The sequence below is a fragment of the Pelodiscus sinensis genome, chromosome 22 (genome assembly GCF_052426305.1).
Source record: "Pelodiscus sinensis isolate ZL-2025 chromosome 22, ASM5242630v1, whole genome shotgun sequence".
NCBI classification, from domain to species: domain Eukaryota; kingdom Metazoa; phylum Chordata; order Testudines; family Trionychidae; genus Pelodiscus; species Pelodiscus sinensis.
The window spans coordinates 6,454,202-6,480,009 of record NC_143073.1 but is presented as its reverse complement, the minus strand read 5'-3'; the positions used below and the strand labels follow the sequence as shown (position 1 = coordinate 6,480,009).

Below are 25,808 nucleotides of genomic sequence, written 5' to 3'. Positions count from 1 at the left end.
AGATAATATCATGAGCTTTGGTGGGCACATCCTCCTTCTTCAGAGGACAAATATGGAGCAAGAGGCACAGAATTAGAAAGCAGAGAGGGGGGGGAGAAAGCGAGCCCTAACCAGGCGGGGTGGTCTTTCTGACGGCTGAAACCAGGACGAAATACGGAGCCTGCCACCTCTATTCCCAGCACCAAGCCTTGCTCCTGCGGGTTCGATGCTCAGCCTAGCAAATCCCCGCGCATCTCCACTGATCGACGGGCAACCCCTGTGATTCCCCCCACCCCTCCAGTTTCTTGCTGGAGCGGCTTCGTGGCGCTCCATTTTGCGGCGCTCGGAGAGGGCTGTTGGCTTGGGAGGAGGAAGTTCTGCGACGGCTCAGGGCAGCGGGTATAAAAAGCGAGGCTGCAGAGGAGCCGGCCAGAGCCAGCGCCCGGAGCGGAGCTAGACAGCAGCCGCCTGCAGGGAAGGAAATTCTCCCCAGCGGACACATGCGGGCGCTACCTTGGCTGCTCCTGGCCGTGCTCTGCTCAGCCCAGCAGACCCCCCGGCTGAAGCTGACCCTGCAAGGTGAGCTCAGATCCGACGCGGCGGCTGCCCTATTGCTGGTCCCCTGGGGATGGTTCGTGGCACAGCGGTGCCCTGCATGCCCCTGGGGTGAATTTCCTACCGGCCTCGCGTGGGTCGAGATGGGGGCTGAAGGGTGGATTGTTTCACGGGTGGGGAGGGAGATGGGGGGGTTAGAAAGCAGCTCTGGGGGGGGGCGGTTCTGTTGGGGGAATAGTCTATTCCGCTGCTTGGATTGGATCCGAGAGGTTACAAGAAGGAAACTTTTTTTTTTTGGCTGCCGGTGTCAGACAAGGCGGAATCGGGGCGGTGGGTCCGGCAGGTGTCACAGCTGCAGGCTGATGGGGGCTTGACGCGGGAGTCCCTGCCCGGGCAGGATCCGGGTTCGCTCCGCGCTGAGGAAAGAGCGAAAGCGGGGCCAGGGAACAGGGTAGGCGCGCCCCTGCCCCCTCTGCAATGCAGATAAGCGCGCCCAGGCGCAGTCCGCCCCAGCCCCGACTCTACCAACGAGCCCCTCGCAGGAGAGCAGCCCGGCCCGCCCGAAAGCGCAGACCCGCTCTCATTAGGACTAGCTGGCGGCTTGCGGGGGGGGGGGGGACGTCTGAGCGGCGCTGCGGTTTTCTGATGGCGCTGCGGCTTCCCGGAGCAGAGGGAGGGGCGGGGGTCCCCCCCTTGCCACTCGGGGCGCATGGCACCGAACCTGCGCTGCTCCCGCTCTGCCCCCCCGGCTCGCCCCTGTGCCTGGCAGCCAAAAGCCAGGGATGCCGGGGGGGGGGGGATGTTTGCTCGGAAAGAGGCGCGAGGACTGGAGGGGGGGCAAACGTGGTGGCCTGAGGGTTGGAAATTGTATGGTGGGCTGGGTGGCGACCCCCCCGCACCCCGCCCCCGCTGCCCGGCTGGAGCGCCCGAGTGGGGCAGCCCCCCACCCCCACCCCGCTGCCCGGCTGGAGCACTGCAGCAGGGACCATCCCTGACGCCCCCCCCCCTCCAAGCCCACTCCTAGGTCGGGGTAACCCAGAGCAAAGGCTGCGTTCTAACCTCCGGCGGCAGGACACGGTCCGTGGGCCGTCGTTCACCCCCCTGCGTGTCCCCCCCATTAGGAGAGAGGAAGACTTGTTGCTTTGGGGTGACACGCGAGTGGTATAGGCTGGGGAGGGGAGCGGGGGGGGGGGGGAGGGACGGACGACGATTCCGTTATTGTACAGAGAGGTAATCTCACAGCAGGAAGGAATTGCTGGGAAGTTGACAGTGATGGGACTTAAAAATCAATTTTCCCCAGTTTCCTTCCAGTAGAAGAGGCCCCACCTGGCAGGCTGGTGGGAGGCTGCGGGGGGGGGGGGGCAGGTCCTGCTCCCCTGACTCAGCAGGGGCAGGCTCTCCGGATGCGTCTACACAGCAGCGTTATTTCGGAATAACCATGCCAGCGTCTACACAGCAATTCTGTTATTTCGAAATGAATCGGGCACAACGGACGGCTTATTCGGCCATCTGTAAACCTCCTGCCACGCGGAATAACGCCTCTTCCAAAATCGCTATTTTGAAATCGCCCCTCCCCAGGGCCAATCAAAGTCGTTACTCCCTAGTGCTTCCTGGGGCTCTAAATCAAGGTAGCGCGTCGCTTCGGACTAATTTCGAGGCTTCCCCGTAGTGTGGACGTGCTATTTCGAAATAAGCTCTTTCGGAGTATTTCTTCCAGACTAGCTCGTTCTGAAATAAGCATGCAGTCTAGACAGACCCTCAATGCCCACAGCCCCAGCTGAGGGTGAAGGAGAAGTTTTGCTGTTGCCAGAGCCGCAGGTGATTAACCTTCTGAGCCCTGATGTTCAGCCACCAGGTTGTCCCCTGCCCTCTTGTGGGTGTTTTGTGATATCCCCTGCACAGCCTTATTACCAGGATCAGAGACACGATCATGCCCATAGTTACTGCCACGCCCGCTGGAGACCACTGCACCCATGAAAATGTAATGGTGCTCCCTGCTGCATGGGAAGTTAAGAGGACAGATCACCGCACGTCTGACAGAGACCGAGTCCCAGGCTGGGGCCAGGTACCAGCTTGAAGAGCAACAGGGCATTGGCCTGACTGACAGCAGCAAGGAGCAGCCCATGGCGGTGTGCTGTCGCAGCGGAGCAGGGACCGGCTGTCTACATGGGCTTGTACTGCATCCAGCACCACCCCAGTGTGACAAGGTGTTTAGGCACTTGGATTAGCTAGAGCAATGCGCTTGTGCATCAGCGCCCCCTACTGGCACCCCGTGGACCTGCTTGTGTACCAAATAGGTTGGGTGCTGTGTTCCACATGAGGGTTTCTCAATCTTTTTGGTACCAGGGCCTGGCTTGCTGCCTTCCTAGAGTGTCAGGGAAATCTCAGAACTGGATCCGGTCCATGGACCGGTCATCGACAAACACTGCTCAGACTGGTCCCGCTGGGGCAGAGTTGCGGCCTGCCTGGGACTGAGATTTTCAAGCTAACCCCGGACAGGGTGCGCACTGGGCTGTGTTTATAATACATGGATTAGGCAGGCTGGAGCTAGGTCATTCCTCTTCTCCTGGAGCAAGAGCAGAGGGCGTCTCTTTAACCCTTCGACAGGCACGGGATGGGTTTGGCACATCTCAGTCCAGTCCCTAGTGTCCACTCTACAAAGAAGCCGCCATCCAGTTTGGGATCCTGTATCTGGGAAGAGAAACCAAGCCTCCGAATGGGCCCTGACATGTGAATTGCCCCAGGGCGGGTCTGGCGGCCACAGGACAAGCTGTGTGGTTGAGCAAACCTGCGCTGTGAATTGGGAATTTCTGGGTTCTCATCCCAGCTCTGCAGCTAGCCCTCTGTGGGTCCCAAGCTATGGCGTGCCTCAGTTTCCCCTTCTGTAAACAGGCAGGCCGATTGCTATGTGTCTGCCTTAGAGAGGAAAGGAACCAGCTGGATTTGCAGTGGGCAGGCCAGGCTGGGGTAGAGTCTGGATTTCAGCCTTCAGCAAACTTCCTCTTCACCTTTCCCGTCCTGCCCCCCACCCCAGACATCCCGGTGCTGAGCTTCGAGAATGGGGAGAAGTCCACAGTCCTCTTCTATGACGCCGGATCTGAGCAGCTGTACGTTGGAGGCAGGGGGGTGCTGCGTGTCTTGACGTTTAAGGAGGCGGAGTTCAACCAGACCCAGGTGAGAGGTAGGGTGTGTGGGGGTCCCTAGCACCTCTCGTTCCCCCTCCCCCCGTGTGCAATGATGGTGTATGGTCAGCCAGACTCAGCTGGAGGCCCCAGAGCTGTCAAGCCGACGAACAGCATGGGAGCTTCTGGAGGAGACCAGCTCAGGGTCAGCCAGCAAGGACCACAACCTATGGGCATGGCCTCCTCTCCTTGCATCAGCCGCCCTCAGCCCAGTCTGGAGAAGGCAGCTCCCAGCTGAGCCTGGGTCTGGCTTCAAAAGGGGAGCCCCTTGGACTTCACTTGCTGAGCTCCGGGGCCACCTGCCGGCTGGCCTGGTAGCCACGAGACGGGCCAGAGAGACCAGGGGCTGTCTCTGCTTGCATCACCCCCCCCCGGGTGCACAAAGAGGCGCCGTGAGACAGGCCCCAATAAACAGGGGGTTACTGCCACATCCCCCCCCTCCTTGCATAGGCGCTGCAGGTGGGAGGGAGGGAGGGTTGGGCAGTGAGGTCTGTGGGAAGATGGGGTCCAGCCAGCATCAGAGGCCTGGGGGACCCCTCCTGTGGCTGATCAAAAGCACAACCCCTTGAGGATTACTGCACTGCACCTTCTCCCCACCCCCACCCCCCCCCCCCCCCCCCGTGACCGGGGTCTGATCAGCCTTGCTCCCGTCTGCCTCCCAGGTTCCCCTGCAGGTCGACGAGAAGGCGGAGAAGACATGCAGGAGCAAGCCTGGGGCAGTGCAGGTGAGAGGGATGAGGCGTGAGCAGCTAAACACCCCCAGACGCATGTTGAGTCCCCCCCAGAGATGACTAATGAGGTATAGAGGCACCCCAATAGTGCTGAGCATGGAGGAACCCCCCCTCCTTCCTCCCTTCACCACACATCAGGCTTGGCTCCAAGGCTGCTTTGAGCTTCCTTCACCGCTGCCGCGTCTTCATTTCCTGGGAACATCTGGCTACCACTGCACAGACAGCATTGCAGGCGTCACGTGGGGGGAGGTGATCTAGTGGGTAGAGCAAGGGGGAGGCAAGACTCTGGGCTCCGTTCCCAGCTCCTGCAGGGGAACGGGGTCTGCTAGGTAGAGCAAAAGGGGATGGGGAGGTAGGACTCCTTCGGTGCTGGATTTATGCATGAGCTCAGTAAACTGCAGTTCAGGGCCTCAGTTATTACAGGTTGAACCTCTCTAGTCTGGCTCTCTCTGGTCCTGAAATAGCCATTGCCTGGCAGGCTTTGAGTGAGCCGGATGTCCCCTTAGCATGGGTGTGGCCAAGTTTCCCACGGTCCCGTAAAGTTTGTTGACAGCCCCCAGTCCTGGCTCTCAGGGTTCTGTGCTGTTCTTTAGCTCTAATTTAGCCCTCCATGTCTTCTCGGAGCCCGGCAAGCAGTGGCGGTCTTGCTAATGCTGCTAGACAATATTGGCCACCCGTGGTCCAGCAAATTCTCTTTTTCACCACTGGTCAGGTCCCAAGGGTGCTACGCTAGTTTTTAGTGTTCAGCCTCTAGTTTTTAGTTCCATACTTGCCTATGTACTGGTGTAGATGCAAATAGGAAACTTTATTATTTCTATTTTCATTGTCCTTTGTGTTGGAATAATACACATTTCTGGCAATGCTATCGGGCCTCTTACACTGGACATAGCTGAGGCCCTAAGCTATGTCTTAACCTGGCCCTGCTGAGTTCTGTTCCCAGCTCTGGGAGGGAAGTGGGGTCTAGTGGTGGGAGCAGAGGATGGGGAATCAGGACTCGTGGGTTTTATCCCTGCTGTGCCCTGGGCTCTGTCACGCATCAGGGCTCTATCATGTGTGTGTGATCATACACAGAGGATGTGGCAGGTCTACCTGCTCAGCGTAATGCAGAGGGCCGGCTCTGTGCTAGCCATTAATGCCGGGGACCTGTGATGAGCACTAACCGTGGTGCTTTGGGCTGCTTGTTCCGCAGGCTGAGTGTGACAACTACATCCAGGTGATCCAGAGGCTGAACGGCAGCTCCCTCATCGCCTGTGGCACCAACGCTGGGTCCCCCAAATGCTGGTTCCTGGTGAGCGTGGGAGGCAGGGGGAATGTGTAGAGAGTGGCCCACGGACACGGGGCACCAGGCACCTCACTCAGAACTGGGCTGGGACATTTCCATCCCGGGTCTATAATTTGGCCCCGTGACCAGTCAAATTCTCCCACAGCATCTCTTAAGGAACATAAGAACTGCCAGACTGGGTCAGAACAAAGGTCCATTTAGCCCAGTATCCTGTCTGCCGACACTGGCCAATGCCAGATATCCCAAAGGGAGGGAACACAACAGGGAATCCTCATGAGATTCCCTCCCCTGTCACCTACTTCCAGAGAAACAGAGGCTAGGAACACCATCCCTGCCCATCCTGGCTAACAGCCACTGATGGACCTAACCTCCATGAATCTATCTAGCTCTTTTTAGAACCCTGTTAAAGTTCTAGCCTTCACCACATCCTCTGGCAAGGAGTTCCACAGGTTGACTGTGTGCTGCGTAAAAAAAAACCCTTCCTTTTGTTTGTTTTAAACCTTCTGCCTATTAATTTCATTTGGTGACCCCTGGTTCTTATATTGTGGGAATAAGTAAATAACTTTTCCTTATTCACTTTTTCCACACCAGTCTCTCACATCCCCCCCAGTCTCCTCTTTTCTAAGCTGAAAGGTCCCAATCTTTTTAATCTCTTTTCATGTGGGACCCGTTCTAAACCCCTCATCATTTTTGTTGCCCTTTTCTGAACCTTTTCCAATGCCGATAGATCTTATTTTGAGATGAGGCGACCATATCTGTATACAGTATTCCAGATGTGGGTGTACCATGGTTTTATATAGAGGCAGTAAGATATTCTCTGTCTTATTTTCTATCCCTTTTAAAATGATTCCTAACATTCTATTTGCTTTTTTGACGGCCGCTGCCCACTGAGTGGATGTTTTCAGAGAACTGTCCACAGTGACTCCAAGATCTCTTTTGAGTAGTTAGGAAATGTGAGTCCAGTGGGTTAAACCAGGGGCTGGGAGTCAGGACTCCTGGGTTCATAGACTTATAGACTTTAAGGTCAGAAGGGACCATTATGATCATCTAGTCTGACCCCCTGCACAATGCAGGCCACAGAATCTCACCCACCCCCTCCTAGAATAATCCTCTCACCTATATCTCAGATATTGAAGCCTTCAAATACTTTGAAGATCCCAAGATGCAGAGAATCCTCCAGCTGTGATCTGTGCCCCATGCTACAGAGGAAGGCGAAAAACCTCCAGGGCCTCTGCCAATCTACCCTGGAGGAAAATTCCTTCCCGACCCCAAATATGGAGATCAGCTAAACCCTGAGCATGTGGGCAAGACTCACCAGCCAGACACCCAGAAAGTTCTCTATAGTAACTCCTGTCATCCCTCCATTGACCTATTTCCCACTGATAATGAATGGTCAAGGGTTCCATTCACAAGCTCTGGAAGAGGAGTGGGGGGTAGGTGTTGGAGGAGTGGTGGTAGGGAGCCAGTACCCCGGGCTCCCTTCCTAGCTCTGGAGTGCAGGGGTTGACGCAGGGGTGAGTGGGTGCCCGGACTCCTGGGTTCTCTTCCCGGCTTTGCAGCAGACTGCCATGTCCCCTGCTTCTCTCCATGGGTGTGTCCCCCCTGTGTGTAAGCTGGATGCTGCCTCCCAGGGAAAATAGAATCAGAGGCATGCCAGGCTGCTGGGGACCAGGAGAGCTCAGCTGGGCTCAGCATGGGTAAGACGATCTATCGAAATGATTGGGTTTCGCCCCCAGAGCAACACCACGAAGCTGCAGCAGGACCAGCGGGGCCAAGCCGTCACCATCAGCGGGGAGAACCTCGCCCCAGGATCCCCATCGCAGCCAGCTGCAGCCATCGCTGTGGGTGAGGAGGTCTGCCTCGCTCAGCCAAGGCCCCAGATAGAGTGGGGGGGGGAGCCCCCTGGGGTCCCCTCGGGCCGCGCCTTGGGTGCGTTCTCTGGCTGCTTGAATCCCGAGTCCCAGAGGAGCAGTGCTGGAAAAGCACTGAACCTGTGCAAAGGGTCCAGCCCTAGGGAAGGGCCAATGGGCAGGGCAGGTGGGGGGCAGGACTGGTGCCAATAAAGAAATTCCCAGGTGGCCTTTGACACTCTGCTGAGAGGTGGTGGGGGCCAGGACCCAGGGGTTGGGCCAGGACCCAGGAGTTCACTCCAGGAGGGAATGTGAGCTAGTGGTTAGAGTAGGCAACTGAAAGCCAGGGCTCCTGGATTGTTGTCCCGGCAAGGGAGACTAATGGTTGGAGCAGGGGTTGGGGCACCCGGATCTCTGGGCTCCGTTCCCAGCTGTAGATGGGAATGAGGGCTAGTGATTAGCGCAGGCAGCTGGAAAGCAGGATGTGGATTCGAGCCCTCCTCTGCCCTGTGTGACTTGGGGCTGGCCATGAAAAAGCAGCTTTGTTCTGTGTTGCCCATGGCATAGGGGGCGGGGGTCTCTTTGTTCTGAAAGTGGATCTGACCTATTCCCCCCATGGAGAACACCCACCGTATTTTTGTCTTGGGTTAATATTGCAGAGGGCAACCTGTACTCGGCGTTGTCCCGGGACAAAAGCACCATCCAGAGGAGCTATGGCCCGAGGAAGCTGCTGAGGACAGAAGACAAATGGCTAACCGGTAAGGGGCGCTTTGCCTAGGGACCAGCCCCAGGGAGGGGCACCACGGCCCGGTGGGGGCCTGATGCTTTCCCCAAAGCTCTGTCACCTCCGGCAGCAGTAGGGCCCTGATGCTGCAGACGAAGGCAGATCTCGCTACAGAGAGACACTGCATCAAACCTTGCATGTGCCACTCCATCCCACTGGAGTGATCAGCTGGGTCCCTTTAGCAGGAAACGTTGTCACCCCAGTCTCAGCTGAAAGCGCAGTGTGATATATTGGTGATAGACCTGTCCAGCCCCCGCAGCGTTTGCCTTGCCTTGCTAAACCCCTGCAGCAGGGAGTTCCGCATGTTGGCCACAGAGCATGGTGTTTTCAGACCCTTCAGCTCTAGCAAGCTGGGTTGGCAAAGTCATAGTAAGAAGCTTCAGAGACAATTTTGCAAGCATGGCAAAAAGCTGGGAATGGGCACATTGCAGCAGTGGGGGAGGGGAGCGGGGGGAGAGGGAGAAATCCCCTGCCCCCACTGCAGAGATTATGCAGATTCTCTGCCAGTCGTTGAATCTCTGATTCCCATATTAAAATGTATCCTAGCGGGTGGGGCACTTGAGTGGGGAACAGGAGACCTAGGTTCTGGTTTTGCTGCTGGATGGTCTCTCCCTGTACCTCAATTTCCCCATCAGTAAAATGGGAATAAGGATCCCTCCCCTCCTTTGGAAAGCCCTTTGTGAACTCGGGAGGATCCCTATTACTTTAGGAAACAGATGCAGTCTAGTGGAGGCAACTTTCGCAACAGTCTTGCAAGCGTAAGAGTAGTCAATGTCCTTCTTAAAGTTCAGAGAGTCCTGTGATTGCAAGAGAAACTCAGCTGGCCTTACATTTACCCATAATAATTATTTTGTTCTCCGGGTTGCAGAGGAAAGCTGGAAAATGTGATTCCTAACGACTGGGAGCAATCAGAACCCCACATTTCTTTATTTTAAAAATCACATTATTTTAAAGCCAGCATCATTGTTTTGAGGGACCTGGGGTTGCCGATGTGCATGACTCCACCCTGCCCGTATCTTGACAGGGCCAAGGAATCAGTGGAGCCCTCCAGTGGCTCCAGCAGAATTTCCTTGTGCAGTTTGACCTCCTTCCCCACCTTGATCCCCTTTTCTCCTGCAGATGCAGAATTCGTCAGCGCTGCCTGGGTGCCGGAAAAGGAGACCAACCTGGATGAAATCTATTTTTTCTACAATGAAGTCAACAAGACAGCGGGGCTGGATGAAGAGCCGATCAAAGCCCGGCTGGGCCGCGTGTGTAAGGTATGGAGACCCCGCGGGCCATGAAGGGCAAATGTCGGGAGGATTTCCGGTTTTACGCCTAGCCAGCGGTGAAAGTAACTTGACATTTTTTACAGATACTGTCCAATTGCAACCCGGGTCTCAGCCAACTCTTTCAATTGCTCCCTGCTGGCTTGTGCCGCAGCTCAGCCAGCTTTTGCTGGAGCTGCGCATCAGGGCGCACCTGCTTCCTTTCACCTCTGCGCCTAACCCTGAAGCAAAGGTGATGTCACAGTGTTGGCCACATGAGCTGTGGTGGCTGCTACTAAAGAGGCTGGTTTGAGCGACATCAGCCCTCCATGTGTAGTTATAACAACTCCAGCGGCAGTTGGAACGGGCCAGGGCCTCACAGGGGTTTCAGGCCCCACGTAGATCGGGATGGGAGGGGTTGCAGTGAAACCTCCATGCTTTAGGCCGGATGAGCTCTGGGATTTTTCCTCTCCCGCCCCGCTCAGGTGGACGAAGGCGGGAAGAGCATCCTGGTCGATTTCTGGACCACGTTCCTCCAGGCGAGGCTGGTGTGCGGTGGCCCCGCCCATCCACAACGCTTCAACCAACTGCGCGACGCCGTGGTCCTGGGCGAGGGGCGGAAGGGCCGAGGGATGCTGTATGGGATCTTCGCCAGCCCCTGGTGAGCCGGGGCGGCTGCTGGCGCTGGGCAGGGCTGGGGTGACACTGGCTAGAGTCCCCCCACTCCTTGCTCCATGGCGGGTGATGGGGGAATCATAGAATCATAGAATACTAGGACTGGAAGGGACCTTGAGAGGTCATCGAGTCCAGTCCCCTGCCCTCATGGCAGGACCCAGTACTGTCTAGACCATCCCTGATAGACCTTTATCCAACCGACTCTTAAATATCTCCAGTGATGGAGATTCCACAACTGCCCTGGGCAATTTATTCCCACCCTGACAGTTAGGAAGTTTTTCCTAATGTCCAACCTAAAGCTTCCTTGCTGCAGTTTAAGCCCATTGCTTCTTGTTCTATCCTCAGAGGCCAAGATGAACAAGTTTTCTCCCTCCTCATGACACCCTTTTAGATACCTGAAAACGAACAATGCCGGGGGGCGGCACGGGGAGGAGGCAGGGCTCTGATGGGTGGCAAGGTGGCTCTCGCCCACCCTGCTGTTCTCCTGGCACAGATGGGAACCACGGTGCCCCTTCGCCAGGAGAATCTCACTCCGCCACCAGGGGAACAGCACAGGCAAAGTTTGGCTCCTGTATTTGTGGAGGGGGGTGGGGAGAGCCCCAATCAGGCCAATGTGGCAAATTCCACGCCTGCTCCAGTTGGTTGGAAGAGCAACACCCCGCCTTCCCCGCAAACAATGCCCATGAATAATAATAAATGGAGGTTACCTATCTCCTAGAACTGGAAGGGACCTTGAAAGGTCATTGAGTCCAGTCCCCTGTTTTCATAACAGGACCAAGCACCATCCCTGACAAATTTTTGCCCTAATTCCTAAAGGGCCTCTGCAGGAATTGAACTCACAACCATGGGTTTAGCAGGCAAGCTACTGAACCATGCCTCCTGCCCCCAGTAGGCTAGGAAGCTGGCCCAGCCCAGAGCTGTGTAGAGAGGCCAGACACCCACTGGGCAAGGCGGTGACAGATGGTGACGGGGTGTCCAAGCTCCCTTTCCCTCTGCCCCTCCCCAAGCAGGGGAGCTAACTCAGCTGTCTGAGTCCAGCTCGGGTCCACAGTGCCGGCCGGTCATTTCTGTTGGGTGGGCCTCAGAGCCCAGCACGAAGTGCCCAGAACCACTGGGAACTGGCCTGGCCTTGCCAGCCACCGAAGCCTGATGGGAGCGTTTCTCCCCTGCAGGGGCACGACCGCCGTGTGCGCCTACTCCATGGACAAGGTGGCTCACGCCTTCCGAACCTCCAGACTCAAGGGCTACGGCAGCGGCCTGCCAGCGCACAGACCCGGCACGGTGAGGCCCGCGCGGACCCAAAACGGCTCCCCGGGAGTCCTCAAGGGACCCTCCCCCCCTCCCCGTTGCTGTCAGTGAACGGAGGGGCAGGGGGTTAGCAGAGAGCTGCCCAGGGCAGTCAGAGACCGCAAAAGGCCGGGAACAGCCAGCGGCTGCAGGGTCATTTTCAAGGTTGGTTTGCTCCTCTGCGTTGTGGGCAGGGACCCGGGCCGAGCCCTGAGCACCCCTGTGTATTCAGCACAGCCCAAAGGGTGCAAGGGGACCTGCAGGCTCGTGTCTCTCATCCCCAGGAAGTTACCACTAGGCTGGGTCAGACCCTGCTCCACCATCTCCCCGGTGACCAGTGCAGGGTGGAAGAGCCAGCTGAGATGGCAATTTACATCACCTGAGTCTCTGCCCCTTGGTGCTTCAGGGGAAGGTGCAAGAAGCCCAGCAGGAGGCCGATACGGGCACGTTACCCATCACACCTCCGTACTGGGCAGAACTTCCGGGAGGCTGAAGGGAACTCCGGTGGGGGGATTTGTATTTTTTTGGGGGGTGCGGGGAGATGTTTCCATACAAAACCCCATAGCGTCACAGCCTTTCTCCCCACTCCTCACCCAGCCCCAGAACTCCCCACACACCGGCCTGTGCCCAGTATTAAGTGCCTCAGTTTCCCCATAAACAAGTATTTAATGACTGGCAGTGTGGCCTATTGGATAGAGCAGGGGGGCTTTTGCAGCCTGAGTTCCTTTCCCAGCTCCGCCACTGTCCAGGGCTCTGCAGTCTTGTGCTCTACCCACTAGGCCGTGCTGCCTCTCTTTAAATGGTAGCAAAGAAAATGCAGTTGTAACCCAGAGCTCTACCCACAGCCCCCCATTCTTCCCAAGAAAAGCCAGCCATCTCCTCCTGCTGCCCACAGTGGCTCCCAGCTGCTGTCTCTCCTCCATTCTTTGCTGGCACCTTCTCCACAGGCCTCTCTTCTCAGAAGCCTCCCTTGTTTTGCGGTGTTTCCCCTGGGCTGACTGCACTCCAAGAAGCATGCTCCACAGCCCCCTAGAAGGTTAGGCACCAAGAGTTCTCCACGCCGGCTGGTGGGGAGGCTATTTCCCCTCCAAGCACCAGATGCCTCAGAGATGTCACATTTTGGGGCACAACCAGCTGTTTGTTGGATACCTGTCCCTGAGCTGAACTTGTGGCAGGGAGAGGGTAAATCGCTCCAGGGTAGCATTCTGGAAGAACAATTGGGAAGGGAAAGGGATGTGCCCAAGGTCACCCAGCAGATCAGTGGCAGAGCAAGGGATGGCCCCTGGTCTCCCTGAGTCCCATGTGGTGCCTTAAGGAACAGATAACTAGGTTGTGGGGAGCAGGTCCCCATAAATAAAGAAATGTCTAGAGAGGATGAATGGACCGTAGCAGACTATTGCAATCTCATAGACACAAGAGCTGGGCACATGACATTTTTCGGTTCCCTGTCAAGTCCAGAAAACCACAGGATGAATCATTTGGACCAACCCAAGAATAAATTTTTTAAAAAATTGGCAAATCAAAACATTTTCATTTGGATTTGGGGCTCTTGCTTCCTGGTTCCCCCTGTTTTTAAAAGACAGGTGAAGCCTTTCAAAACAAACTGGATTTGCATCAGAACATTTTTGACTTTTTTTTTAAAGGGTTTTGTTCAGCTAACACAATTTGCGGAAACCGACATGAATTCACAGACCATTTCAATTGATCTGGTTCCGCCTTTTTGTGCGGTGAGACAGACGTGTCTGAAACATTTTGCTCAGCTCCAAGGATACGTCTAAACGACATGGCTCCGTCGGCGGAGCCATGTAGATTTGTTTGTTTGGCAAAGGGAAATGAAGCCGCGATTTAAATAATCGCGGCTTCATTTAAATTTACATGGCTGCCGCGCTGAGCCGACAAACAGCGGATCAGCTGTTTGTTGGCTCAGCGCGCTAGTCTGGACGCTCCCCTGCCAACATGAAAGCCCTTTATCAACCTCCCCGGTAAACCTCATCCTACGAGGCATAACAGGGAGGTCGATAAAAGGCTTTCAGGTCGGCGCGGGAGCGTCCAGACTAGCGCGCTGAGCGGACAAACAGCTGATCAGCTGTTTGTTGGCTCAGTGCGGCAGCCATGTAAATTTAAATGAAGCCACGATTATTTAAATCGCGGCTTCATTTCCCTTTGCCTACGACCCTCATCTACATGGTTCCATCGATGGAGCCATGTAGTTTAGACACAGCCCAAGAGTGGGACATAGATCCAGAGCCTCAGAGGTATTTCAGCACCTAATGCCCATTGATGTTTAGTAGGAATTAGGTGCCTACGTCTCTTTTACACTCTCTGGGCATTAAACCCTCTTCCCATCAATGAGTTAGGAGGATCCTCATAGACATCTAGGCAGCAGCTTGTGGGGGGCAGGGTCTGTCTGTGCAGAACTTTGCCTTCCTTTTTATTACCCCCTTCCTCTTCTGTTCTCTCCATAGTGTGTCCCCTACAATTCCCCCAGTGCCCCCTCCAGAGCTGTCCTTGCCATCATCAAAGATTACCCAGAGCTTGAAGCCGTCATCTACCCAGAGGGGCAACGCCCCCTGTATGTGCTGCAGACTAATGACACCTACACCCGGGTGGTGGCCGACAGGGTCTGGGATGCCAGCAACGCTTCTCGCACTGTCCTCTACCTTGGAACGGGTAGGTGTGCAGGGAGCCAGGGATGTTCTCTCTGGGACTCAGCCCCTCCTGGGCACTTAGATTTGTAGGGATGCAGAGCGGCCAAGACCACACGGGATAGGCAAGAACAGCACCCAGGAATGCCCAGCCTTCCTGCTCTAACCACTAGGCCTCACTCTCCTCCCAGAGCCAGGGACAGACCCCAGGAGCGCTGGTTCCCAGCTGCCTGCGCTAGGCACTAGTCCCCACGCTCCCAAGAAGTCAGGCAGCTGAGGATCGCAGGGCGAGGCGTGTGCAGCACCTGCCCCCTCGCCAGCCACGTGACCGGTGGGGCCTGGTCACTGCTGAGCAGACAGCGGCCGGGCTGCCTCCTCCCCCAGGAGAGTCTCTTTTACTCTGCAGTGCTGGGCGCTTGCCTTGTGAGGCCAAGTGTAGGCCAGGATGCAGCAGATTTGCCTCCAGGTTGCCAGTTCGACTCCAGCGCCGGCTGGGGATGGCTTGTGCCGTTCTGTCTGAGGGCGGCTCGCTGGCCCTTGTGACAGGAGACCCGGGGGTCCATGTCACAAACCGGGAGGATGGTGTTTCCCTCCGGTGCATCCCCCCCCCCCCCGCCCAGGGCAGAACTGGGGCATGGGGGAAGGCCCAGCAAGGGCAGCGTGTCCTCTCCCTGCTTGGACCATCCCTGTCCAGATGCAGATGAAACCCTGGCCGAGCTCCCATTGCCTCCGAGCGGGGTCGGGCGCCTTTCTCTGACCTCCCCGTGTCTCTGGCTGCTGCAGATAAAGGCAAGATCCACAAAGTCCTGCAGAGCAGAGGGCAGACGGTCATCATCGCGGAGCTGAGCCCTTTCCGGAGAGACGCGCCCGTCTCTGGGCTGGCCCTGGATGCCTCCACAGTAAGCACCCTCCCCCCTCTCTGGATGTAGCGCTGGGGCCTGTTGAAAGTCGTGATGGGATTTTCCTGGTCCAGCTTGCAGGGGGGCGAGGGGGCTCCGCAGGAGAGCCCCCGGTCTGGGTCCAGCAGCTGCGGAGAGGCAGCCTTGAGGGGGGTGGGGTGGGTGGGGTTGGGCCTTTCTGTTTCAGGGAGCCGCCTGCTTTGGGTCTCCCTGGCTCGTCGTGTGTCACCGCTCTGGGTTGGAAGCAGGACGGCCGTGCTCCGCTGCAGCCCCCCCACAAGAGGGTTTGCTTTCGGCCAGCGTCTCCGTGTGCCTGCCGTGATCGTAACCCCTGTTTCCAACACAGACACGTCCCGTCAAGTGCTTTTGCTTGTGAAGTCCATTATGGGCCCGATCCTGCCGCCACTAGAGATTTCAACGGGAATTTTGCCAGGCCAACCCCATCTTGCATCGCACCCGTCCTACTTTCTTGCATGTTAGTTCAAACCCTCGACTAACCCAGCCCCTCCTTGGCAGGGGCATCTCTATGCAGCCACTGAGTTCGAGGTGACGCGCCTGCCACTGGCAGACTGCGGGCAATACAGGGAGACCTGCTGGAAGTGTGTCCTCGCCAAGGACCCCTACTGCGGATGGGATCCAGACAGCAAAAAATGCTCAGCCGTCTCCCAAGAGGCAAACGACACGGCCAGGTGTGTCCCAGCTGGGTAGTAGGACGCTTCGCTCCCAATCCGCCTCCCGTTCTGGTCTGGGACAAGTTGGGAGACAGGGAAGAGAGGGAGAAAAGGCAAGGAGTTGGTAGCTGTAAATGTACACCCGGTAACATGGAGGCAGCATGGTCTATTAGTTAGAGCAGCTGTCACCTAGGGGGGTCTTGAGATGCCAGGGGTCTATTCCCAGCCATGTGAGGGAGAGAGGTCTACTGGTGAGACCCCGGGGCTGGGCGGTAGGACATCTGGGTTCTATTCCCAGTTATGCCACTGCCTCCCTATATAACCCTGACCAAATCACTTTCCCCTCCCCTCCCGTGCCTCAGTTTGCCCTTCCATTTAATTTCTTTGCGTTCACACTTTTGGAATGCAGCTTTAGGGCACCTCCCCTACTACGGCACAGAGGCCAAAGCTGCCCATAAACAGACCCACCAGAGCCCGCGCCTACCCCAGCAGCCTTGACAAAGGACGAAAGGGGAGCACGGCCAAGAGCTGGGAGGGTTACAAACCCGGGCCCTGGTGGAACATGCAGCAGGGGGCGGGGCGAGAGGAGAAGAGCAAGTTCCCAAGTGGAGGACCCTGCTTGGAGAAAGGCCTCTGGTTTATAGTGAGGGGGCTTCTGGTGGTCTCAGCTCTGGCAGCAATCCTAGGGGAAGAGGCTCTTTTCGAAACCTTGCCCCGTGCTCGGTTCTCTCCCGTCACAAACCGGAGTCCGAGGATGGTGCCGTACCCCAGGGCAGAGCTGGGGTATGGGGGAAAGCAGAGCCTCAGGTAGTGCTAGAGCACACCAACAGGATCACTGCTCCCAGCACGGCTGCACCACCTCCCGGAGTGACGGGAGCTGTGCTGACGGACGCATCCTTCCTCCTGCATAGCTGCATCCACGCTGCAGGGGCCGGTTGGCACGGCTCTGACACCAAGGCCTGTGATTTCTTTTTCCACGCCGTGGACAGGGCCAGATTAAGGGGGGGGGCTTGCTGGGCAGCTGCCCAGGGCACCAACCTATGGGGGCACCTGATAGCAGCTGTAAAGGGCGTGCGGCGCCCCTTATAGCTGTCCTCAGGCGCCACATGCCCGGCTCCCGGATTGTGGGCTGCAGCAGCTCCCAGCGGCCACCCTGCAGTGGCCGCCCGGGACGGGGGCTGCGTTAACCCCCGCAGCACCGACCACCAGCACCCTTCCCCCCGCGGCTTCTGGGCCCTGCGTGGCCAGGCTCAGCCCTCCCCGGGCAGCCCCAGGCTGCATGCCAGCGGCAGTAACTGGGTTGGGCCAGGCCGGGCACGTGCGTCCTGCCGCCACCAGCTCCGCGCACCCTCCCCCACGTGCCGGGTGAGGGTGGGGCCGCGCATGCGCCCTCTTGCAACCCGGGGCGCAATTAACCTGTCTGCCCGGGGCGCCGGAATGGCTCAGTCTGGCCCTGGCCGCGGACAGACACCGCTAGACTCCCACGGGTCACCTGGCGCTCTTGTGTGTAGCGCTAGCTCCCGATCGCTGTGCCGCGAGCTTTCGGTGCACCAGAGAGAGCTTCCAGCCGCCAGCCTGGGCGTAGGGGGAGAGAGAGGCTTTTAGATGACCATCCCTTCCCAAGCCTATGGCGGAGGATGTGGTAGTCACGTGTCCCTCCTGAACGCTTCCTTCTCTCTCTGGCTTTCCTTCAAGCAGCTTCCTGCAGAGCCTGGACCCAGGGGCTGAGGACGTGTGTGAAGGTGCAGCAGGTAGGTGCCTTCGCCTCGTGGCTCTCGGATTGCTCACGGAGGCGGCTGCCTCGGCCGTGGAGCCCCTTCTGGAAAGCAGACGAGAGAAGGCCCATCTGCCCACGGGAGTCTCGCCGCTGCCCTGCGGGTGCTGAAAAAAACCAAGCTGCCTCTCTCAGGATTGCAAGTGGGGTTGCCAGGTGTCCGGTTTTCGCCTGGACTGTCCCTTATCTGGATCCCCCATCTGGTTAAAAAAACCCAGAAAATACTGGACACGTGAAATGTCCGGTATTTCCTGTTTCCCTCAGACAGAAGCTTAGCGGGGACAATTTTCCCCTGCCACGTGTGGCGGGGGCAGGGGAGTGAGGGCCATTTAAAGGTGCAGTGCACTTTTTTTTTTTGCTCAACAACTTTAGTCTCCCCCTTTTTTCTCTCAACAGAATTTTTTCTCTTTGTATTTTTTTTTGGGGGGGGAGATGTTTGGTATTTTTTGTTAAACCATCTGGCCACCCTAATTGCAAGGCCTTGTCTATGCTCGGTTAGTCTGCCTCCAGCCTCCCACCACCTGTGCTGCTCCAGTGGTGGGATTTTTCCTACTCTCCCCGCAGCGCAGGCCTTTAAAGTGCCCGTGTCCCCCAGATGTAGCATGCCCGCTTTCACTACCAGACAGGCTCAGTGCTGGGGCAATGGAGGGACGTGACCCCCGAACTCTAGGGCCTTCGGTCTAGCAAAACCCTGTCTGGAAAACTATTCTGAGCTGCAGCCCTGGCATGAGGACCCTATTGCTAGCAAACTGCCTTCCCGTCCTCTACGTTTCCACCTTCCAAGGCTGAGACCATGATACTGCAGGAAAGTAGTTTGGTCGAGACCGTGCCGTAAACCCCAGGCTGTGTTAGCCATAGGGAAGAGAGCATCTGTGCTCGTGGTTTAAACACCCCGGTAACGCAGTGTGCAGTGCTAGAATGGAACAGCAGGGCCTGGGAGCCAGGCCTCCTGGTTTCTCTTCCCAGCCTTGGAGTAAGGGGGCGGTGTGGAATTTTCAGAATGGCCTTGACCCACATGTGCACATGCAAATCATTCCCCCTGGGATTAGCTTTTCCCCAAGAATTCAGGTCCCCATCGGGCAGGTCTCGACGGCAATCCTGGGGTGTGGCGGCAACTTGAGCGGTACCCAGCTTTAATGTAGCTACCTCTGGGATCAAAGCAATGATGCCAACACAGCCTGCACTCCACTGCAGGGCAGGCGCTGGGAGTCATTACCCACGGTTCCAGGCAGGTTTGTCCAGCTTGTGCGTCCAGCTGCGGCGTCCCTGCTCCTAGAGCCAAGCCGGGTAGACTGAAGCTAGCTCGCGATCGGGACTCCCACCCTGTGACTGCAGTGTAGACACATCCACAGGCTCCTAAATAAGAGCTGCATTTTCCAGAGTTCCCAGCAGCTCCTGCTGTGAGCCTCCGAGCCAGATTGTCAGCCGAGATCAGCCTGCATCCAGTGTGCTGAGTGGTGCTGCCAATTCCGCCCTCATGCCCCGAAGAGGGCAATTAGGACTCCCCTGGGCAAACCTGCCAGCCCTGCCCCTGTAGGGATCCTGAGCAGCCTCATTCCACCCGCACATTGGCTTCTCCTTCTGCCAGCCGCCCATTAAACCCCTGTGGTGCAGAGCTGGGAGGCACCAGCCCGTGCATGTGTGCAGAGCACTTGGAGATCTTTGGCTGGAGTGCCGGTGCAGAGAGTGGCTGTGCGATTTCAGCATGGGCAGTGGGCACGCTAAGTGGGGGAAGGCTCCGCCTCCCAAACCCGCCAGCCTGGCCCCGCCCCCAGAACGCCTACAGTAGGTGTACTGAGGGCGGAGTATTGCTGCCCTCCTCCGGGGCCGGGGAGGCTAGGGCTGTTCACTCCCTCCTGGGGGCGTGGCTTGGCTCCTATGGAGGGCAGGGCCTCAGCAGAAGGGGTGGGACTGGCGATGGGTCTAGAGGCCCCAGCCCGCTTCACCCACCGGCCATGAAAATGGGGTTTTTTCGCCTCTCTGCCAGGCCCCGTGTGTCCATGTGCACAGAGGCCGGGGCTGCGTTTGGCTGGGATTTGGGGCCTCCAAACACTAGCTCTCTCATTATTCCCCCTGTTGTGTCTCCTCTTCCCCTTACACCTTTTCCTTTCCGCCCGCGCTCCTCTAACCCCGATCCCCCGGTTCCAAGAACAAGTAGCGCAGGAAGCTCTGAAAAAGGTGAGCGTGGACCCGACCAGCTACATCTACCTCCCGTGCCCTCTGCGCTCCCACCACGCCATCTACACCTGGGTCAAGGACGGCACCAAGCAGTACCCCTGTGCCATGGACGGGCACTCCTGCACGCTACGCTTTGGGGAGAACACCCCCATGGACCGGGGGCTGTTCAAATGCACAGCCACCGAGGATGGCTATCGAGAGGAGATCACTGCCTATGAACTCACGCTGAACGTGGCCTGCCTCCCACGGCTCTCCTTGACAGTGGCCACGGGTGTTCTCCTCCTTGCCATCACCATCTTGTTGCTCTAGACCCTGCCATCCATACGGAGATCTCATTACACTGCCAACGACCTCTCTTTTGTTTTTCTTCTAGTTACCCTCCTACCTGAGGATTCCCCCTTTGAGCCCCAAACAAAACAGGCGGCGCTCTAGGAACAAAATTCCAGCCGACGCCTCCTACCGCAGCAAACACAGCCGTTGCGGTGGAGGTTTTGACCACCAACAATAATTACCAAGAAGCTTCTTTCCCAAAATATAAGCCACAGGAAGAGCCAGGGAGAGGGGGGAGTTGGAAGAGAGGCAAGGAGGAGAAATGGACTGTTTATTTTGCTGCCCAGTGAATTTGTTCAGCCCTAGGACCTGCTGCCAAGCTGATCCCAGTTTGCTCGGTGGACACTGATCCAGAGTGGGTGTTTGTTCCAACGCTGCTGAGTGTTGGGATTTTGCTGCTTGCAGTCATGTGGCTTTCTAAGGCTTCTTTAAGGCACACTCCGCCACAGGTGTGAGTCGATCTCTTCCCACTCCAGCTGCTCGGAACTAAATACTTTTAGCATTCAAGTTGTAGAAAGGGAAACTCTCCAGCTGAAGCCCCAAGTCTGATCCTTCACATCCCATTCAGAGTCATGAGGCAGGCTGTTCTCTCTGCATCATGTAGTGCACGGTTACCCCGATGACCAGCTTGGCCATCCTGGGTTTTCAAAGGAAGAGAGAAATCATCCAGACACCCGCACTAGGGTAAATGCATTGACTTGGAACTTCCAGCGGTGGATCCCCTCCAACCTATGATGGTCAGAACTTAGCCACCATCCAAGACACTAGAAGGTTTCAATCGGAGCCACCCAGAGGTCGCTGCACCAGAGACTGGTGCCTGTGGGAGGGATCTAAGGCTTGATTCGGTAAGACTGGCTCAAATCCAAGCAACAATGCTGAAAAAGGGAGAGATGGTGACGGGCTAGAAGGGGTTTCAGGCAGAAAAGGAAAAAGGAGGGAAGATATGTTAGCAGCTGAGTGGTCCTACCTGTGTCACTCCGGAAAGCGTGCACATGAAGAGGAGCGGTAGCTGAGTGGGGAAGATGCTGTCTTACCAGCCTGAAGGCTGGGGGGGGGGGGGGGATGGATGAGTCTTGCATGATCCCCTGTTGGAATGTTTTCTCCATTTCCCCCAGCTGTGAAATGGACCCCGCTCCCTCAAGTTCCTTGTGTACCACTGGCTCTGAAAGCAATGTGCCTTAGCTGTGTCAGCCCAATGAGCCAGGGGCTTGGGGAAGCTTTGACTCCAATCTGACCCTGCTGTAATGGAGATCAAAATCTGGCCCAGAGACCAGGAAAGATGGGTGCCAATCTTGCACCACTGCTCTTTCCCAGCCAAACCAGGGCTCTGGTTTGTGTTCCATGGTACGGAAAGAGTTAAGCATGACCCCTTTTTCCACCTTCCAAGTCCTGAAGATACAGACCAAGCCAGTTCCCTGGATGTTAAACTGCATCGGCTGAATTTGCAAGCAAGCCTAAAAAAACAAAGAACATAAGAATGGCCAAACTGGGTCAAACCAACGGTCCGCCTAGCCCAGTATCCTGTCTTCCCACAGCAGGCAGGGCCAGATGCTTCAGAGAGCAAACAGAGCAGGGCAATTTATCATATGATCTGTCCCTTGTCACCCAATCTCAGCTCCTGGCTGGTTGTGTTTAGAGACACCTTGAATATATATGGTTGTGTCCCAGACCACCTTCGCTAATCGCCATTGATGGACCTATCTGCCAAGAACTTATCTCATTCTTTTTTGAACCCAGTTATACTTTTGGCCTTCACAATATCCTCTGGCAGTGAGTTCCGCTGGTTGATTGCATGTTACATGAAGAAGCGCTTCTTTATGTTTGTTTTCATCCCGCTGTCTACGACTTTCAGTGGGATAAAATTCTGGTGATTCTCAGCCAGAAACCAAAGTCTCCCTTTCAGCAGGCTAGTGGCTCTGCTATGTGCCAAAACAGCTGTCTGCATCTGGGTACTCCACATCTGCCAGAATCCAGCTGCTTCCGTCGCCTCATCTTCAGCAAAATATTTTTTATCTTTATATAAAATACATATGACAATTTTCTTTTGGGGGGGGGGAAGGGATGCGGGGGAAAAAATCTTCTAGTCCCTAAACTGGCTGTAGCCACCCACTGTTTGAATGTAACTAAGGGACCACTTAGTTTAAAAACACAACCAAACATGTAGGACTTTAGAGTAGCTCCTTTTGCTTGTATTTATCAGCTCTGGATATGTATTTGGTGTTATTAAAGAGGTATTGTATACTGAGCATAAGGCTAGGGCCCAGGCCCTACTGGATTCCAACCCTAGCTCTGTCACCAACTCACAGTGAGACACTGTGCCTCAGTTTCCGCATTCGTGACATGGGGCTAAAACTCTTCCATACCTGACAGAAGTGTTGTGACTATTCATGAGATATTGTTTGAAAAGCACAATGGAAATGCTGCATATGGAAGCAATGGGAACATGGGGCAGTGTATTGGGAGTCACAGAATTCCGTTTCGGAGCATGTGGAGTTGTCCCCAGCTGACCTCACCTGCAGTTCTAGATCTGCCCTTAGATTGGCTGGGAAGGATTTCACTGCAAGGGAAGAGAAGTAAGCGTAGGAGTGAGGGATGTGTGGGTGGTAAATTGTAAGGCCTGGCAGCTGCTGCAGGTGGGGTGTGTGAGCAGAATAATGTCCCGGTATGGGGAACTCAAAGAGGGATGCAGATCTTTTTATAGATCATTAGTGGTTTTATTTTTTACCCATCCCTACTTTTACTCATCTGCTCTTCTCCCCACCCATGCCTTGGGCTGGCACCTCTTAAAGGCAGTGCCCAAGTTGCCAGTGAAATCCCAATGTGTGGGTTTTGCAATCCCTGCTCATCCTAGACAGGAAGCAGAGAGATTTCTGCAGCTGTATCCAGCCAGATTTTGGTGCATGGCCATTAAATGGAATGTACCAAGTGCAAGGAGAACAGCCATGACTGCAAGAAAAGTAATTGACTAGATGCATACAAAGCAGACTGGTAGCACTTAACATTAAGGTCAGCAGGGAAGAGGGGTCTCAGAAAGGTTGCAGGATTATGGAAGAGGCAACACAGCAAAGGGTGCCCTCTTTGCTTTAATTGGTGTAGTTATATAGGAGGCAGTGTTGTATAGTGGTTAACACAGCAGCAATCCATATTCTGCCTCTGAATGGCTGTGAGACCTGGATACATGCTACCACTGCTCTGTGCCTTGATTTCCCCATCTACTGCTAGAGCCCTGACAATATATTTTAATTACATATACCACTGTTTGGAAGTCAAATGAGGCCAAGGTTTTGGATACCGCCCCACTAGGGAGGACAGAAAGAAGAGAACCTAACATTTGCAAAAAATAAAGACCTTGACTATTAAACCAACAGCTGGGCTCCATGCTGCTGAATGACACCCAGCCCGACTCTGCTTTTTGGCTCTGTGCTGATGACTGTTTCCCTTATTAGCCCACTATGTCCTCCAGTGAGATGAGGAAGGCCCTGCAGCAGAAGAGAGTTATGTTAATTTTAGGAGAGGAAACCAGAATGAGATTCTTGGAGCGTGATCACAGGAAGTCCCGGTGTTGCTAAGTCTTGTCATGGCTGGCATTTTACTTAAAGTTCCTGCATATCGGGATCTCAGCTGTCATTTAAAAAAAAAAGGTTTAAAAAACCCAGTCTCATGAGCCTGTGCTCATTTTTCAGTGTTTAGTACTGGCCATGCTGGTAGTCCCATGTTTGCACCAAATTGGGGCACTGTACACTGGAGAAACACAAGTTTATTTTTCCCCTTTCCCATCTGATCGTACATACCGTCCATCGCTAGAGAAACGCAAAGAACAACAAGAAGCTGTCTTTAACTGCCTCTTAGAAAACAATACTCTGTCCTTTCTTTCTGAAAGAAACAGAGCAATAAATGTTGCCTTGCTCCCTCCCATGGCATATACTCCCACTCTTGCAGGACCCTGCTTTGCTGTGTAGTAATCTGAATATGTCTGTGTGTTCCTCCCCTTTGTAACATGTGAGTCCTTATTAAAAAAAAAAAAAAAAAAAAAGCTGATGTTCCACTCTCTTCTAAGTCGAAGGAAAATGTAACGTCCTGGGGAATGGAATAATTAAATATGTGCAATCGCCAGACGGCTGAATCTGTAAGTATGAGATGATTGAATTTCTCTCTCTCTCTCATGACATGATCCAGTGGTATACAGCAGTGTTCCCTGTAAACTGAGCATTTGGTGGCCATCCAGGAATGATTTAAGAGCCCCCCTCCAGCTGATTAGCAGGGCGCCCACAGTGTCCATAACTAGGTTTTGTGTTTCTATGGGTGGTGCACATCTGCACTTGTCTTGATGCACACAACAAAATTTATTCTGTACATAGGTAGAACATTGGTGTAGAGTAGCCCATCGTCACTGACTGAAAAAGATGCTACTGCCCCAGAAAGATGCTTTCAGCCATGCTGCCCTCCTTTGGCATTATTTAGGATTAGGGGTGATTGGTACCTGGGTGGGTAACCTTCCAGGAACCCTGTATGTTTCAGGAATTTGTCTAAGTCAAGTTCTTGACTCTGACTTGACTGCAGTCATCATAGAGTAGGGAGACAACAAACTTCAACTGAGGCCATGTCCTCCTATGGCCATTGACCATCCCATGGCATTGTTAGCAAGAGTAAGGGGAGTAACCCCAGTGTCCTAACAAAGCTCATACATGGATAGTTAAAGTCTTCCTGCATCAACTCCCCCTGCAGTTCCACCAGATGCTGTTGAGGGCTGTTAAATAGCTGCCATGTTTAACAGCAGCGGTGGCTACATTTCAGCAGTAGGTGAGCTAGTGATAATCTTGAAAGTGTTTTGCCATGATGGGTGCTGTGGAAATGTCAGTTGCCATCTTCCTTCTCTCTTGCATCTTGCTTTCAGCCACGTCCCCTCGGGTTATTTGAAGATCCCTAACATGGGCCAGAGACTTGGAATGTTACCTTTATAGCAGGCTCATTCTCTTAGACCTCGTGGTGTGTCCAGGCAAATTCTCTGGTTCGGCACCGGTCAGGTCCCGAGGGTACTGGACTAGAGAGGTTCAACTTGTCCATAGATTACAAAGGCAGAAGAGACTACTGTGATCATCTAGTCTGGTTCCCCCCCTCCCGTATAGCACCGGCCATAGGACTTCAATGAATTAGTATGTTTGAACTAGAATTTTTAGAAAAAACATACCATCTTGATTTAACATTGCCAGGGATGGAGAATCCCCTACAACCATAAGAAAGCTGGTCCCATGGTTAATTGTCCTCAGCATTCAAAATGTATGCCTGATTTCTGGTCTGAATTTGCCTAGCTTCACAGCTGTTGGATTACATTATACCTTTCTCTGCAGAGTTGAAGGGCCGATTACCGATTGCTTGTTCCTCTTGTTGGTACTTCAAGTAAACTGAGGCCAAGTTACCCCTTGTCTTAGTGAAACTCAACAGATCAAGCTACTTGAGCACTAAGTGGCAGGAAGGTAGAACTATGTGCAATGGAGATTTTGCAATTTGAGATTTGTCGACACAGGGAAATTGACCGGCATAGCCATAGGAAATAGCTAATCTGGTATCACTAAAAGCTCTCCAAATAAAAGACTTTAGAGTGTCCACATGGGGGCGGGGGAGGGGGAGAGTTATAATGGACTAGCTAAATTTTAGAGAAACAAGGTAGGTGAGATAATACTCTGGGACCTACAAAGCTGTAACAGCACTGCTTAGAGCTAAATTTTATCAGAATAGCTG

General features: G+C 55.0%; 1 protein-coding gene across 1 annotated transcript; it reads left to right on the top strand.

The window, feature by feature from the left end:
* Nucleotides 1-190: 190 nt before the first annotated feature.
* Nucleotides 191-24,120, top strand: LOC102446750 (semaphorin-7A-like). The gene is made up of 14 exons (XM_075907313.2): nucleotides 191-558; nucleotides 3,569-3,708; nucleotides 4,379-4,441; nucleotides 5,637-5,735; nucleotides 7,466-7,574; nucleotides 8,239-8,337; nucleotides 9,483-9,622; nucleotides 10,096-10,271; nucleotides 11,458-11,566; nucleotides 14,038-14,242; nucleotides 15,001-15,116; nucleotides 15,633-15,805; nucleotides 17,486-17,538; nucleotides 19,711-24,120. The coding sequence occupies exons 1-14, from the start codon at nucleotides 480-482 to the stop codon at nucleotides 20,046-20,048; spliced, it is 1,899 nt and encodes a 632-aa protein (XP_075763428.2). The 5' UTR covers nucleotides 191-479; the 3' UTR covers nucleotides 20,049-24,120.
* The last annotated feature ends 1,688 nt before the right edge of the window (nucleotides 24,121-25,808 follow it).